This window comes from Sarcophilus harrisii, chromosome 2 (genome assembly GCF_902635505.1).
Source record: "Sarcophilus harrisii chromosome 2, mSarHar1.11, whole genome shotgun sequence".
NCBI classification, from domain to species: Eukaryota; Metazoa; Chordata; class Mammalia; order Dasyuromorphia; family Dasyuridae; genus Sarcophilus; species Sarcophilus harrisii.
Window position 1 is genome coordinate 287,924,969 of NC_045427.1, and position 17,685 is coordinate 287,942,653.

General features: G+C 36.3%; 1 protein-coding gene across 2 annotated transcripts in view; it reads left to right on the forward strand.

Moving 5' to 3' along the window:
• The first annotated feature begins 2,679 nt into the window (after positions 1-2,679).
• KCNK10 (potassium two pore domain channel subfamily K member 10) overlaps positions 2,680-17,685 on the forward strand; it is a 161,657-nt gene continuing 146,651 nt past the window's right edge. The window contains exon 1 of one of the 2 annotated variants that reach the window (XM_031952406.1): positions 2,680-3,199. Coding sequence is in view for 1 of the 2 variants with exons in the window: in XM_012547410.3 (XP_012402864.1) it covers positions 7,998-8,049 (52 nt within the window). In the remaining variant the exon portion in view is untranslated. Of the gene's footprint in view, positions 3,200-7,184; positions 8,050-17,685 lie in introns of those variants that run through there. The other variant, XM_012547410.3, reaches the window with a different exon arrangement.

Consider the following 17,685-nt stretch of genomic DNA (forward strand, 5'->3'; position numbering starts at 1 on the left):
TATGTACAGTAAGTAGCAAAGAGATTTTAATCCAAGTTCTGTTTCCAAATCCAGTGTTTTTCCATCACATCATGTTTAGTTGTCTTATAACAGCTCAAATTCATTTCATTTCAATTCAATTCCAAGAATATGTATTAAATGCTATTATATATAACTGTCCTAGGCCCTAGGAATATAAAGACTAAAAAAGACCCTGCCTTCAAGGAGCTTAAATTATTGAGGAAATAAAAAATGAGCACAATAGGATAATATTAATAACTAGTAGGATCAGGGTAGGTTTTTGAATCTTGAAAGAAGGTGAGCTTTTAGAAAGATCAGTATTAAAGTATTCCCACAATGAATCAAAGTTTTCCTGGTAAAAGTTCTCAAATTTTGTTTCTTTCAGTCATTTTAGTAAAATAACTTTGGCTAAGTACATAAAAAAAGAAGTAAATTTATTTCAGTCAATACTACAGAATGGCAGCTGATCAAATTCCAAACCAGGCAGCTCTCCTATTGGTCATATTCTCACAGGTTTTCATTGGTGGCCCAGTTGAAATTCTTGCCAAAACTCTTATGCAGTAGGACAGCCTAAGTGCTTTTCTAGACATTTGCCAGTCAGAAATTCATTGTAAGTTACAACCTGCCCAAGATAAGTCCCTAAAAAACAGTTAAACTTCCTAGAGTGGTTTATAATTTTAAAACCAAATTACAGTTCAAATACCTTTTCCTATAATGATAAGAAAACAAGGCCTTACCCTTTATAGATAATTAACAATTAGATACATTTTTATGTTTTCCTTTTAGCAAAGCACAGTAGATAAAGTTAGGGTCTGACGTCAGGAAGACTCACCACGTTCAAATCTGACTTCAGGCACTAATTGTGTGACTTTGAACAACTCACTTTACCTGTTTGCCTCAATTTCCTCATCTGTAAAATGAGCTGGAGAAGGAAATGGTGAGCCATTCCAGTATCTTTGCCAAGAAAACCCCAAATAGGATCACAAAGACTCAAACATGACTGAAATGACTGAATTACAAAAATCTAAACATACCAATGTAGTGAATATTTATGAAATTACTCACAAAACAATGAAACATGGCCATATTTAGGATGGATGAGTTGCAATAGCAATCTTTTCCCAGGTGTCCATGAAAGAAGACTTGAATAAGAATGAATGTGACAGGCTTTCACTGAACTGTGGCTAGGGATATCAGAGTGGGTGAACTACATTTTATATGAGGCATTACGTTATAATGACCAGATGTGGTTGGCTTACTTATTTATTTATTTATTTTTTTTACTTATCATCAGCTTAATGTTGCTCTGTAAAATGACCTCTATGTCGGCTTGAGATATTGCTTCAGCAAAATATTTTAGAGCAAGACTGGCTTCTTTTACGAAGCCACTATAATTACCCACAGGGCAGTGATTTTGTCTGTGTACTTTTCCCCCTTCCTGTATAGTAAATGGCACAGTGCCTTGAACATTAGGTATTTAATGTTTTCTGAGTGACTGAATAAAAAACAACTTACAAAGTAAAAGGTAGTTCCTGGTTATAAGACATAAATCATCTAGATATTTTTATTTCAATTTCTATGAAATCTGTTTATTGCTTTCATTGAATCAGCATTAGAGAACTAAGTCACTGAAATAAATGCAAAGTATCTGCACACATAATATGCTAGTATTTGAATCTTCAAACCTGACTTCAAATCCTCATTTTGCCAATTACTATTTGTATGATCTTGGAAAAGTCCTTTCCCTTTTAAAGTCCCAACTTCCTCATCAGTGAAATGGGGATAATAATGTTTGTTTTATTTATCTCTCAGAGTTGTGAAAAAATATATTAAAGCACTGTATAATATTATTAGAATAATTTGGTGAGTGGTACACCAGGCCATTTGTCTGCCCATTTCTTGGTATGTGTACTTTGCAGATGTGCCTCTAGTTTTTCAAAACCCCTAATTAGGATATTCATATATATGTGTGTACATATACATACATATTAATATATATCATATGCTATATACACAAACATATGTGTATATATCTACATATACATATCTATACTTGTAAACATGTTTGTAGATTCCAGTTGAAAAAATGAAGAAAGCATAGAAGTGATTAATGGTAAGAAAAATGTAGAAATTCCATGAGAAGAAAAAAATGTTTCTAGCACTATAGGTTGAAGTTAACACTAGTATAAACCTCTATTGGTTTTACTATTAACTCTGTTCGTGTGCACATATGCAAAAACATATATAAAGATTTCAGAAAATGCTATTGCAAATCTACTATAGCTTTTCAGAAGCAGCCTAGAGAAAGCTCAGGGTCAGCCTAGAGAAAGCTGAAGGATTAGAATCCTTCATAGACTCCATCAGCATATGAATAAATCAAAACGATGCATCAAAAATCTTACTATCTCAGACATACTTTGTTTTGATTTTTAACAAGTTAAATATAAAGTCTAATCAAGCTTTCTTTCCTCCCTTCTTTCTTTTGTGTTTGCTGAAATAACATTGGACAGGAATCCCCAAAGCCTCTCCATCACTCTTTGGGAATTGCTTTCTTAGGAAATACTCCTGCCTCATCATTGCCATCATGTTAAATTCTGATCTGACTGAGCAGCTCATTATCATTCAGTTCATGTTTTCCCTGCACAGCAACCCCCTCTTTCTGTATACACAAACCCAGGGCTGCAGTGTTAGGGCTGAAATAGGGGGGAAGAAAGCAAACCAACTTCAAGAAAACTTGTCTTTCTAACTCAGACAGTAAAGATTACTGTTATTTTAGGGATTTTCCCCCTCCTAGATCAACACAACACATCAATTAAAGTGGTGCCGCAAATATTGATTTACTCTTGGTACAGAAGGTACTAAACTGCGGAAAAGACTTGGATGATTAGAAATAACTTCCTGAGAGGAACAGTGTTATTTAAATTGGGACTTCGCTGAGGAGGATGCAAAACTCTGAGATCCTGGGAGCTTGAAAGAGAACTGCAGCTGCAGAAAGGCTGAGGGAACTCTTGGCTCCAGCACGCTTTGTTTTCCTACCGCATGAAGCCCAGGCAGCCTCTTTTCTTCTTTCCACAAGACTTAACACACCAGCAGCAATGACCATGGAACTTGCAGAACAGCTAGGGAAGAAATCATTCTGCATTGCATCTTTTTGGGATATTATTACTCACTACAGACCACTACTTTCTTCTTACTTAGGGTAAGTGAAATTAAGTTACCAGTAACAAAAGGGGAGTGGGGAAGTGGGAATAGAAGGTGGGACAGAGGGAGGGAGGCAGCTGGGGCAAGGGAGGAGAGAGGGAGAGTTCAAATAACAACAAAGGATGAGTCTTTTAAGTTATTGTTCTAATTCCCCGGGGGATTTGTACATTTCATTACATATACATATTTCAAAACTTGGACTTTATGTTCGTGATGTAAGGGGCTAAGATTTATTTAATTCATTGCATGAAGTTGTCTGTTACAAACTTAGCTGAAAGAAAGATAGAGTTGCGGGGGGGGGGGATCGGGAGGAATTGGGGCAATGATTGATTTAGCAGAGTTGATGCCCAAGAAGAGAACAGAAAGATCATTTGAAGGTCCAGTTGCCAAATAAAGTAGGAGCTTCTTTGAAGCTCTTATTCAGCAATCTGTTATTCTCTTTTCAATTTTCCTCTCATCTATCCCAAATGACTCTCCTAAATTATGACTGTATGTTATAATGACTGTAAATTGCAGTAGATTCTTGGAAAGGGTTTCATATGAGGGTCTGAACCTTATTCTATGATACCAGATGATTTCCAAAGAACTTCCAACTTTATGATTACCTCTGCTCAGGCTCTAATTTGGTAGATAAATCTTTGGATCTTATTTTTGCCCTGGGCAATTTCTCCTTCTCCTTCTCATCCTCCTCCTCCTCCTCCTCCTCTTCCTCTTCTTCCTTCTCCTCTTCCTCCTCCTCCTCGTTGTTGTTGTTGTTGTTGTTGTTCTTCTTCTTCTTCCTTCTTCTTTGTTCAGGACACAAATAGTTTAGGGCTTCCAAGAGACCAGAGTATCTAAATGGCAATATTCTTTATCCCAAAGAGAAAGAAAATCAAATGAAAACTTATTAGCAATTTCATAGTGTCCAAAAAGGCATTCTGCATAGTTCCATGAGGTATATAGTATAGTTACCACTTTCATTTTATAAATGAGGAAATTGAGGCTTAGAAAGTGGAAGAGACTTGCTTCCTAGGAAGTATTAGAACCAGCATTTGAACCTAAATGTTTTGATTGTTTATCCAATGCTCTTTCAACTCAACATATGGATGATGCATTGATTGGCTCTCCATAGTCTACATCAACTTATTTGTCTGTAACCCATCACACTAATGGCCAGCATTCCAGTTCCCATCAGTTCTTTCCATTTAGATTCTTTCCTTCTATTTATCCAACATTGCTTTCTTCTCCCTCTGGGTTGGTATCCTGATATAGGTGAAATAACTAGCTGGATTCCATACTCTGCACAGGGACAATAGGGACACTGGAAGATGGGGAGATGGAGGGGAATAGGAATTTAATATTCTTCTAAAGGATCTCTGGAACAGCCCCTTTTGAATGTGAGCATAGGATCTATACATACCATTATAATAGTAGATTGCGCTTTTTCTTTTATGTCATAATCTCTCATGTTTTATAAAGTACTTTATGATATGGAAAGGGGAATAGATAATGTACTTGAATTAAGAGGATGGTTCAGTAGCATGAAAACAAAGTGCTTTTGCCACAACACTCCTGTAAGGTAGATTGTGTAAGCATTACTACCTGTATTTTATAAAGGAAGAAACTGAGGTGCATGGGTGAAATGAATCATCCAGGTTACACAGATAGTAAATAATGAGCTAGAATCAAAACTCAAATCTAAGTTTTCCTACTCTGAGTTTAATCTTCTTTCTATTATGCCATTGCCATTATTATATCTATTTCCTAACTGCCAATGAAATACTCCATTTAATCATAGATTCACAAGCTAGAAGATGATGGAAATACTAGTCCAAACACTTCTTTCTACAGATGAAGGAAATGAGGCCTAGAGAGATTTCCTCTTGACAAGGTCACTCAGAGAAGAGCCCATATTTGAATTCTGTGATTTGCATTCTAAATCCAAATCCAACACTAGTATTCCATCAAGAGGTGACAGGCCAACAATCATAATATCTCTAGATCAGGAGTTCTTGACATGGTTTATGGGACTTTATTTGTCTTAATATTTTGATAATTGTACTTCAGTATAATCAGTTCCCTTTATAATTCTGTCTTTTCATTTTATGTATTTAATAATATTCTCAAAAATGGTCCAAACAGTTCACCTAGATTGTCAAAAGGATTTCCATTTTACATAAAAGATTAAGAACTCTTGCCATAAACACCTTTTGATTCCAACATGGACAGCTAGTTTGAAATCAACCTGATGTTAAATGACAAAGTACAGACTGGAGTGAGCTTCTGAAGGAATATTTTTTCTGGTCAGAGTTAGAAAGCTGAGTGTCTCACTTGGGATATATAAAAAAGAAAAAATCCAAGGTTAACACAAACCTTCCCAACAGTCTCTAGAGTCCCATCAGAGAGATATAAGAATGAAGAAGAGAATGATTTTCTGTAAAATAAACAAAATAACCAACAAAAGCCTGTGCAGCAGATTACTTAGGAGTAAACGACTTGGCTTTGAAGCCAGATCAATGACTTGCTAGTTATGTGACCACTTGCAGCACTGGACCTCCTTAAGCGAGGGATGGGATTAAATGATCTCTACAATTCCTTCCAGTTTGAATATTCTATAAGAAACTTTTAGAAATTAGTCTCAGGACCTCAAATCCATCTTTAAATATTTCCCTCTTCATGTAATGGATAAAATAGGAATAGTGACTAGACTTGTGATTTCATTGATAGAGTAATCTCCTTGATAAGTACAATTTTATCAAGGCAAACTTAAGAGCCTTAAAGAATTGCCCAAAACACTGTGAGGTTAAGTGACTACAGTAGGGTCAAACAATCAGGATGTGTCTGAGGTGGAACTTAAAGCCTTTTTCTGAGGCCAGCTCTCTATCTCTTACCCAAAGCTGCCTCTCATTCAAGAGACTGCTTTTAAATAGAATTCCTCCCCCAGCTCCCCCAGTGAATAATCTGTCAAATTCATAGAATATTACCGTTAGAAAAGACCTTAGAGATTATCCAGTTCAATAAGATCATTTTATATACTTTCAAGAGAGGCTTTTTCAGAAGTCGAGGCCCTGGCGTCTTCCCCCAACAGGACACCCACTCAACCTTTGCCATCATATACTTGGCTTTACGTTGTGACAGTGGAACAGAATGTTACAGCTGGTGCCAAATGTCCTGTCGAGTTCTGCTCAGGGAAGCAAAAGATGATGACTTACAAGGAGGAAATGTATAAGAACCATCAGTTCCTGGGGCAGGAACCTTCTCTACTGTGTTGGAGCCAGCTGGAGCTGTTGATACCTGGGGTAGCCAGGCTGTTGAGAACTCCGCTCTCCAGCCCGAGTTTTTTTTTCCCCCCTCTTCAACTCCCCTCCCTGTCCTTAAGGTAAAGCAATTCCAGCCATATGGTACGTAGCTTGGGAAGGGAGTTTGAGCTGTGTCTAGGGAGAGAGGCTTCCCTAAGCGGTTAGAGAGGGAGAGAGAGAGAGAGATCACGCCCGCCAGATATGGGAGTAGTCTCAGCAAACAAAAGGCTTATGGATTTCTTCTGGTCTCCTTCGAAAGAGAGAGGTGGAGAAACTCTAACCACCAACCCGAGTAAGGAAATAGGAGCAAGAGGGGCTTGAGGTGGAAGAGAGTTAGGGGGATTGGGATAGAATCCTTTGCAAAGAGGTTATCCCAAGGAAGGGCGTCTTCTCTTGCTGCTGCGGCTGCTTCCACCAGCCAGCCAAGCGTGTCTCCGACTGACTGCAAACTCCGCCTAACAATACCGCATCCTTCTCCTCTTCCTTCTTCCTCTTCCACTCAGCCGAGAGACCAAAGCCAGTAAGTAGATATAGTTTCCGGACTTCCAGGCAGCCCTCAATCTCTCTAATTCTCAGTGTCTCTCGTCCAGTCTCCTCCACTCCGCTACGAACTTGTCTCCCTTCTAAATGCACACATGACACGGGCTTTCCCCTTCGTCTCCCCCACGACTCTCCCTTTACAAGTTATCAAACAGCTCCCTTAGTTAAAACTGAGGAGCGCTTAGTTTGGAGAACTCCCTCCAAAGCTAACGTGCCTTGCCTCTCAGCTAAATGGGCTGCTGCCACTGCCACTACTACTATTGCTACTGCCACCGGTGGTGGTGATGCTGCTGCTGCATTTAGCCGGGATGGTCTCCCTTCTCCTCCCCTTCCCCTTTCACCACCCCAGTGCTGCACCGCCTCCTGCGACCTCCCCAAAGTGGGGGCTGGTGCAGCTCTTTGCGCTAAGGCTGTCTAATGGCTGGTGCTGAGGATGCTGGGCGGGTATAGTTTAGATGTGCCGTGGGTGTAGTGGTGGAGAAGGAAGGGGCTTCCGAGCGCGGACTGCATTTGTGCTAGTCAGTGTGCCAGGCTGACGTGCGCATGTATGTGTGTGCTCACACGCCTTCGATGTGTGTAGTAATACTGCAGTGGGCTTCTCTCTCTTACTATCCTCTCAGCACATGGACTAGACCATCTGGGCTGCAGAACCTCGCACCTGACGAGATCACATTTTGGATCAGTCTGGCTTATCTTACTGGGGTCTTCCTCTCCAACAATCCCCCAGCAAGATCTTACTTTTGATTTCTTCCAGGGTGCAGCTGCCCTTTACACAAATACAACTAAAATTAATAAGTCTTTTCTCTAGTCCCTTTTTATCGTATATATATATTTTCTTGGTGGGCTTTCCCTGAGGTTGCTGAGGCAAATCAATCCAGGCTTTTCTATTATTTGACATTAATTCGTTGGTCTGCAGCACTGAGGCAGAGAAGTTGGGGACCTTATTTCATTTTCTCTCCCTTTTCGGGCAACGGAGCAATGAAATTTCCAATCGAGACTCCAAGAAAACAGGTGAACTGGGATCCTCAAGGTTGGTGTTTCTTACTTTTCACTCCCTCTTCCACAACTCCTCTCTTTCCTAGTGATTGGTGACAGCATGCTGATTTGGAGTAATCTTTTCTCCATGTGCCCTACTCCGCGAGTAGAAGGAACCTTGCTCTTGTCAGTGTGTGTCTTTAAGCTTGAAAATGCTCTTGGGAATCGCGGAGCAGGTGGGGGAAGGAGGCAGGAGTGTATTCATTCTGAAAATCGACACTACTATTATACGTATTTTTAAGTTTTGGGGTTTAAAATATACATATTTTATAGATGAATTACTCAAAAGATATAGAAGGCTAGTTGAATGAAATTCAGCAACATATATAATGATGGCTGTATTAAAATATATTATTTTAATTTTTTTTTCCAGCGAGCCCTTATGGCTCCTTTGTTTCTGGTGATCTTTGTCTCTCTGGTAAATGGGTGGTATACTTACTTGGAGTCAGATGTGGCTGTCTGCCTAGCGTGTCCTTAGTGGGAAAGGTATCCTGGCAGCAAGCAGAGATAAAAAAAAAAAATCTGCTGTAACATTTCCCTCAGGGTTGGCTCTCGGCTCAGAACCCGTTATATAATGGAGCCCAAAGGGACCCTTCCAAGTCTTGACTCAATCTTATTAATGTTGGAGCAGTGATTACTATACTCTTACTTTGACTACCTCTCCTATTCCACTCAGGAAAGAAAAGATAGGGTGGGGCGTAGAAAGGAAATATGTACTCAGCAAGTGCTACTACTGAGGTTGGAAAATGCTTCTTCAGTCCAAGAGGGAAAGGGTAAAAACACATTTGTGTTTGATAAGTATGGGAAACAGTTCCTGAAATTAGCATGCAGATGTTTAATCTCCTCCTAAGTGATTAGTATGGGAACAGAACAAGTTAAAGCCATATGTCCAGTTTTGCATCAAGAATGCTCTTTAGTAGTTCTCCAAGGGAAATCTGAAAGATGACATAATCTAGACAATTAGTCTGCATTCCAGGTCTAAATTTGTGTTTGGTGTGTGCAGCAGTGCTGGCTTTTTGTTGTTTGTTTTTCCCACCATGTAAAAGTGCATTTCCACTTTCCTCCAGAAGGGAGGTAAAAAGGAAAGCATTCATTTTTTCAACAAATATCTCATGAACTGCTTGACTACTAGGGAGTGATATTGCTTTCTTTACACCAACTCCTCTGGAAGCTTAATAAACAGCGACCTGACAATTGATCTTCAAATCTATCCTGGAAATAAGAATGTGTCTTTTAAAATACATTTATGAACACTCAATGTCTTATAGGTTCATACAATATTAATAGACACAGTTGAATTCTTATAGTGTCTCACACATGGTGAATGCTGAATAAATGTTTATTGACCAGTCACTCAGTGGAATAGATAGAAATTCCATTTTATATATTCAGAAACAGATTATAAATGGGATGCTTATATTCCTCCAGCAATATTTATGAATATACATAGAAATTAACATATTTGTATAAATATTGATAATTATAGCATATAATATGTACACTATATATTATATAGTCATAACAATCAATTATTTAAATATTTATATGAATATTAATATATGTTATTATTATATGCTATATAATATTGACACTACATATAGAATCTACTTACAATATAAATATATAACCATATATCTATCAATCTATGTATATGTGCATGTATATATATACTTACACACACGTCACCAAAGGTGAACTTGGTGGGAAAAAATGGTAGGACATAGGTAGGCAACTTTTCTGCAGCCGCACATTTCAGAGCTCTAACTGTGGTTGGGTGAATAGCCTCTTTCCCTAGGACACTGAAATTTAGAAGGTTCAAAACTTTAATGTGCAGTTTTATTCTTTGCAGCACTTTAACTTCTTTACAGAGAAAATATCAATAATCAATCATTAAATTAGGAAGGTAAAAAAAATTATCATTACTTCTATTCCTTTCTCTTCCTTCTCCTCCCTACTCATGGGCTGCGACTATACACCAGAAAAAAAATCTCTGGTTCTCCCTTTTCTTGCTTCTTCCCAGGAACTGACTTGCACAGCCATAAACTTCCAGGGTCCAGCAGTCTCCCTCTTCTGACTGATTTGAGAGCATTTAGTGATACTTGCCTAAGGTGTTATTTTGTATTCTTTCTGTGGAGGCAAACATTGCTAGTAACAGTTTTGTCATACTCAGCTTTCATTCACCTGTAGTTGTTCAGTTGTTTTCACAGGTGTCTAACTCATTGTGATCCCACATGGGGTTTTCTTGCCAAAGATACTGAAGTGGCTTACTATTTCTTTCTTCAGCTTATTTTACAGATGAAGAAACTGAGGCAAACGGACATAAGTGACTTGCCCAGGGTCATGAAGCTAGAAAGTGTCTGAAGCCAGATTTGAATTTAGGAAGATGAGTCTTTCTGATTCCAGAACCACTATTTCCAGAGCCACTTAAACTACCCTTTCATTCATTTACTCCATTGTAAAGTGAGGGTGAATAAAATGAGTGAGGTGTGGTGTTTTTGCATTTCACGGAGTAGGGGAAATAGGGTAAGCAGAATCATCTTTGCTTAACCAAGTCATGGTCTCAGTGGCAAAGGCCTATCAAAGACACTCAGGGGATAAATTCCTGGGAAACTCAGTTTTCTAGCATTCAGAATTCTCAGAGGACTGAAGTGGAAACAGATGGTCATAAAGAGAGGAAAACTGGTAGATCAGTGATATAGGTTTTCATGAAGATTTTTTTTTTTTTTGCTTCAACTAAACTAAACTAAAAATGGCTCCCTTGTCACTTTTTGCATAAATAACAATATCATAAAATAAAATAATAATATCATAAATAATCAATACACCAGTCAATAGATGGGCCATCTGCTGTACTGGGAATACAAAGGTAAAAATGAAAACATTCCTAGGAACTTGTATTCTTTTGGGGGAGACAGTATGTATCTAAATACATATATGCAAAATAGAGAGGAAGAGAACCTTTGGTTTTTTTGGATTGTTTGTTTTTGGTATAAGGATCTCCCAGTTGAGGAAACTCTCCCTACCAATTCAGGTTGTCAGTTTTTACACAACCTATAGTCATAGAGAGATGCCTAGAAAGAACATTGAGAAGTTAAAAGGTTTGCTCAAAGTTATACAATGAGAATATGTCCATGGTAGAGCAGGAATCCTATTCTTCCTGGTTTCAAGGATACATTTTATAAAGGCATACATCATTTTATTGCACTTTATTTTATTGCACTTTGCAGATATTGAGTTTTTTAAAAAACAAATTGAAGATTTGTAGCAACCCTGTGTTGAGCAAGTCTATCAGTGCTATTTTTCCAACAGCATATGTTCACATCTTGTCTCTAACACATTTTGGTAATTTTCACAATATTTCAAAACTTTTATTATGATTATATCTGTTATGATGATCTGTTATCTTTGATGTTATTATTATAATTGTTTTGGGACATCATGAGCCACATCCATATAAGATGGTGAACTTAACTACAAAATGTATGTCTTCTGACTGTTCCATTGGCTTCCCTAACCCATGAAATACAACCGTGTTGAAATTAGGCCAATTAATAAGTCTCCATTGCTCTCTAAGAATTCAAGTGAAAGAGAGTTCACTGATGCATCAAAATTCATTGTTGTCTTATTTTAAGAAATTGTCACCAAAATTTTCAGCAACTACCACCCTGATTGGTCAGCAGCCATAAACATTGAGTTAATACCCTCCATCACCAAAAAGATTATGACTAGCTAAGGGCTCAGATGATGAGTAGCAGTTTTATCTATGATATATTTTAAAGAAAGTTTTGTACATTGGTATTTTTTATTATAGCTTTTCATTTACAAGCTATATGGATGGGTAATTTTTCAGCATTGACAATTGCAAAATCTTTTGTTCAAATTTTTCCCCTCCTTCCTCCCACTCCCTCCCCCAGATGGCAGGTAGACTTACACTGGTTTTTTAAAAAAGATATAATATGATTACACACTTAGTACACTGCAGCAAAATGTAAACATTAATTTTTTCATTTTATTTTATTTTTAATAATAATAGCCTTTTATTTTTCAAAATACATGCAAAGATAGTTTTCAACATTCACTTTTGCAAAACCTTGTTAAACATTAACTTTTATATGCACTGGGATGCCAAAAAATTCTCATGACTGTTTTATTGTGGTGGTCTGGACACTGAGACAACACTGAGACAAACCCACAGTATCTCTGAGATATCCTGTACTCCATTCCATGGTGCCCCTCTACAAGACATATACAAAATAAATGCAAGGTAAATACTAGGGTAGGGTGAGTAGATAGCTACTATCTAGCAACAGTGTATATAGAGAAGAGGACAAATGGAAGAAATACTGTGGAGGTAGAAATGATAAGATTATGACATCTGTTAATTTTTTTTTGTAGGAAATCATGGATCTATCCGCCCTTTCAAATTTTTTTCCTTTATGAAATTTATTTAATGGTTAAGAAACAAGTTCTAGGGAGTAGAGCAAACGTTATAATATATTGAAAAGAACATTGCATGCACTCAGGCTTAGAGTACTTGAATTTTATCCTGTATCCACTAATTTACCATATGACCTTAGGCAAATTACTTTCTTTTTCTAAGTTTCAGTTTCCTCACCTGTCATTTAAGGCAAACCCCAATGTGGCAATGTCTAAATCAATTCCAATTCTAATACTCTATGATTTTCAGTCTCTGTATCAGCTATTGTTTGAAAAAATGTAATATGATGATTGTTGAGAAATTGAATTGAATTGAACCAAGACATGGTGGCAATCAAATACTTTAGAGAATTATGTACCAATTATGATATTTTGTTTACAGCCCCATTGCCTGACAATTTAATAGCACAAAATGAGTGCAATTTGAGAACAGATTGACTTTGATTGCACTTAGGTGAATTAAGTGAAGTACTGTCAAGTAGTTTAGGTATCAAAATCAGACTTAAATTTAAATTTATTATTTTTTCATAGGGTATGACCTTTCTCGATATCTATAAAATTAAAATTGCACCCAAGTCTTCCACAAGCCTTTTATAGCAGAACTTTAAAAAAGCATAATGATGTCCTTTTAATGTTGCACTTTGGCCAATGGCTTCTACTTGAAAATAGGATAAACTGACTAGAATGGCTGTCTTTCACCTGTTAGTGAAGTTCAACAAATGTTATTCTGTCCCTTAAGTTAAAATGAATAAGATATCAGATATTGGATGAAACATTAGAGCTGGATGAGACCTTGGGAATCCATCATTTTATGATTAAGAAACTGAGGCCTACTCATTTCTAAAATATATAGAGAATTAACTCAAATTTATAAGAATTCAAGCCATTCTCCAATTGATAAATGGTTAAAGGATATGAATAGACAATTTTCAGATGAAGAAATTAAAACCATTTCTAGTCATATGAAAAGGTGTTCCAAATCATTATTGATCAGAGAAATGCAAATTAAGACAACACTAAGGTACCACTGCACACGTCTCAGATTGGCTAAAATGACAGAAAAATATAGTGATGAATGTTGGAGGGGGTATGGGAAAACTGGGACACTAATGTATTGTTGGTGGAGTGCTGATTCAACCATACTGGAGAGTAATTTGGAACTATGCCCAAAGAGCTATCAAGCTGTGCTTACCTTTTTTTTTTATTTTTTTATTTTTTTTATTTAATAGCCTTTTATTTACAGGATTTATACATGGGTAACTTTACAGCATTAACAATTGCCAAACCTCTTGTTCCAATTTTTCACCTCTTACCCCCCCACCCCCTCCCCTAGATGGCAGGATGACCAGTAGATGTTAAATATATTAAAATATAACTTAGATACACAATAAGTATACATGACCAAAACATTATTTTGCTGTACAAAAAGAATCAGACTCTGAATTATTGTACAATTAGCTTGTGAAGGAAATCAAAAATGCATGTGTGCATAAATATAGGGATTGGGAATTCAATGTAATGGTTTTTAGTCATCTCCCAGAGTTCTTTTTCTGGGTATAGCTAGTTCAGTTCATTACTGCTCCATTAGAAATGATTTGGTTGATCTCGTTGCTGAGGATGGCCTGATCCATCAGAACTGGTCATCATCTAGTATTGTTGTTGAAGTATATAATGATCTCCTGGTCCTGCTCATTTCACTCAGCATCAGTTCGTGTAAGTCTCTCCACCTTTCTGAAATCATCCTGTTGGTCATTTCTTACAGAACAGTAATATTCCATAATTTTCATATACCACAATTTATTCAGCCATTCTCCAACTGATGGACATCCATTCAGTTTCCAGTTTCTAGCCACTACAAAAAGGGCTGCCACAAACATTCGTTGTGCTTACCTTTTAATCTAGAAGTTTTTCTACTGGGCTTATATCCCAAAGAGATCTTAAAGGATGGAAAGGGACCTACATGTGCAAAAATGCTTGTGGCAGCCCTGTTTGTAGTGACAAGAATCTAGAAACTGAGTGGATGCCTCTCAGCTGGAAAATGACTGAAGAAGTTTTGGTATGTTAAAGTGATGGAATATTATTGTTCTATAAAAAACGATCATCAAGATGATTTCAGAGAGGCCTTAATGGACTTACATGAACTGATGCTAAGTGAAATGAGCAGAACCAGGAGATCATTGTACCCAGCAATAGCAAGATTATACGATGATCAATTCTAGACATGGCTCTTTTCAATGATGAGGTGATTGAGGCCAGTTCCAATGATCTTGTGATAAAGAGAGCCATCTGCACCCAGAGAGAGGACTGTGGGGATTGAGTATAGATTACAACATAGTTTTTTCACTCTTTTTGTTATTGTTTGCTTCCATTTTATTTTCTTATTTTTTCCTTTTTGATCTGATTTTTCACGGGCAGCATAATTGTGGAAATATATATGGAAGAATTGTACATGTTTAACATATATTGGATTAATTGCTGTCTAAGGGAGGAGGTGGGGGGTAGGGAGGAAGAAAAACAATTTGGAACACAAGGTTTTGAAAGGATGAATCTTGGAAATTATGCATATGTTTTGAAAATAAAAAGCTTCAGTAAAAAACTTGAAAAAAAAAAAAGAAATTGAGGTCCAGAAAGGTCAAGTGATTACAAATCACAAAGCTAGTAGCAGAACAAAAACTTGAACTCAGGTTTTCTGATTTCCTACTCAAGTGTTCTTTCCACTGGATCAGTCTTCTCAATGAATAATGTGACCCTGCAAGTAAGGAAAAAGAAAGGGGTTTATAAAGAACAATAACAGAAAAGGACAGATTTGCAGAAGTCTCTTATGTTAAAATGATGCATTCAGTATGCTTCAAGTTCTCTGGAATTATCAGATAACAGTTCTTAAAATCTTCATATTTTTGTTTGAAAATCTGGCACTGAAAAGGCTGTAAAAGAGGTTAGCAGATCTCCCCTGTGCAAACATATGCTTAGTATTCAGTTAATAGACAGGTCCATATTTTCACCTAGGATTGAAGCACTTGCTATTCTATTCTTGTGAAGAAACATGGCAAAGTCTAGGTAGCTAGGCTAAACATAGGTCCATTTTTGCAAGGGGGGGGGTCTAGATTTGAGACATTTATGAGCTCTTCTATTTTAGTAGAATAGCAAAGACTAGATGGCTTGTCCTGGATTTCTTGTAAAAGGGTACTCAAAGGGGGCATGTTGGCAGAAACAATGATAAAGCATAACCCTTACTGTCTCCCTAGGTACTCCTCTGAACTGTCTTACTAGGTTGGGAAGAATAATTTTGTTGAGCATAATCTGTGAGTTTAAAGAATGTATTTCCTTGTTCAGGCACTCCTATTCTGAGAGCCAGAATGCATATGCTTAAATTGAGTATATGTTTGATAAAAGGCAGAATTCAGGTCACATATGGCCGTTTGTCTTATCCAATAGTAATAAGATTACACTAATTTTGCCTTTGTTTATCATTAGGCACAGTGAAGGCGGTATGGTAGAAAGAGCTCTGTATCTGAGAATAATAAAAAGATCTGGGTCTGAGCCCCAACTCTGTCAATACTGTATAATCTTGAGCAAATTACCTCTTCTTTTGGTCTTTGGTATTCTCATTAGTAAAATGAGGAATTTGGACTATATGACCTGAAAGTTCTTTTTCTAACTTTAGCATTTTGTAACTTTACATTTAATGATTTCAATAAATTTCTGAAAACAAAAAAAATTATTTATTTTTATTTCTGAATTTAAAGATCACCACTCCAATTTGGGACTGTTGCCAGAATAGCCAGTTATATTTATATGGTGGCTTTAAAACCAAAGTTCTATATACATATTATGTTAGATAATCTTTTGTCCTGTGAATTTTTTTGTAGCCACACATCATGTAATATTTGCTCATAATTAGACAAAATAGTTGTACCAATTCTTAAATTTCCTCTTGTTTTATTTTGACTTCTCCATTTTCATTTTAAAAAATATTGGCTGTTTGGTTTCCCTCCTTTGCTTTTTAGCATATTAGCTAATAAAATGTCTTATCCATTTTATTTAATTTCCTCCTAAGGTTGCTTTCACTATATTCCAAATGTTTTGGTTTATTTTCTCGCTATTGTAATTTTAAAAAATATTATTGTTGTTATGCTTTGTTTTGACTTGCTAATTCATTATATTATTTAGCTTCCATTTAAGTGTAAATCTGTCTTCAAATGATTTTATTGATCAAAATTTTATTTCATTGTGATCAGTAAAGCATTTAATATTTCTACTTTTTCTGCCTTTTTTCTGAGTTTTTTTTAAATGTCCTGGAATGTGGTCTTTTTGTATAAGTGCTATGCACATTTGAGAAATAAACACATATATCATTTTATATTTCTATTTAATAATCAGCAGAGATTTATTATATATAGTTTTTCTAAAATTTTATTCCTCTTTAGCTTCTTTCCTATTTACTTTTTTGTTTGATTTATGTTGGTCATAATGGAAGGACATTGAGATCCTCAACTATATAGCTTTATTATTTCTCACTGTAATTCAATTAACTTTTCCTTTAAGCATTTAGATTCTGTGGAATGGATGTATATATATTAAGTATCTGTGTTATTCCATTGTCTATGGTTTCTTCCAATATCATATAGTTTTTCTATTTATCTCTTCTTCTAATTCTATTTTTATTATTACATTTATTACTACCTACATCTTTCAACACTAACTTTGTATATGTGTAACCTTCCCTTTACTATTTCTCTCTACCATTTCCTCTATGTTTTCATGTTCTTTTCATGCATACCTTATATTTGGGAGTAAATTGTTAATCTGCCTTCCCCCTTCTTACCTAGTATATCCCACTTTCCTTCCCTCTTCTTTTCTCTTAAAATAAACATAACAAAATGAAACCATATCTAGGTCTTCTTTGTCTTATTAACTTCCTCTGTGACCCTTGACAATAGTTGCATTCTGAAGGGATTTTATTCCATCTTATAATATATGCAGTTCATCATCATTTTAGGACCTTCTAGTTGCTCAAATGTATTTTTCATTCTAGGTTTCATTTGATTCCTATGTTTGTATTTTATGGTTTCTATTCTACTCTTGTCTTTTTATCAGGAATTCTTTAATTTTACAACAGATGTATTTTCCTCTTGTACAACAATATTTAGTTTTGTTGGTAAAGCGTGCTTGGCTGCAAATTTTACTTTGTGTT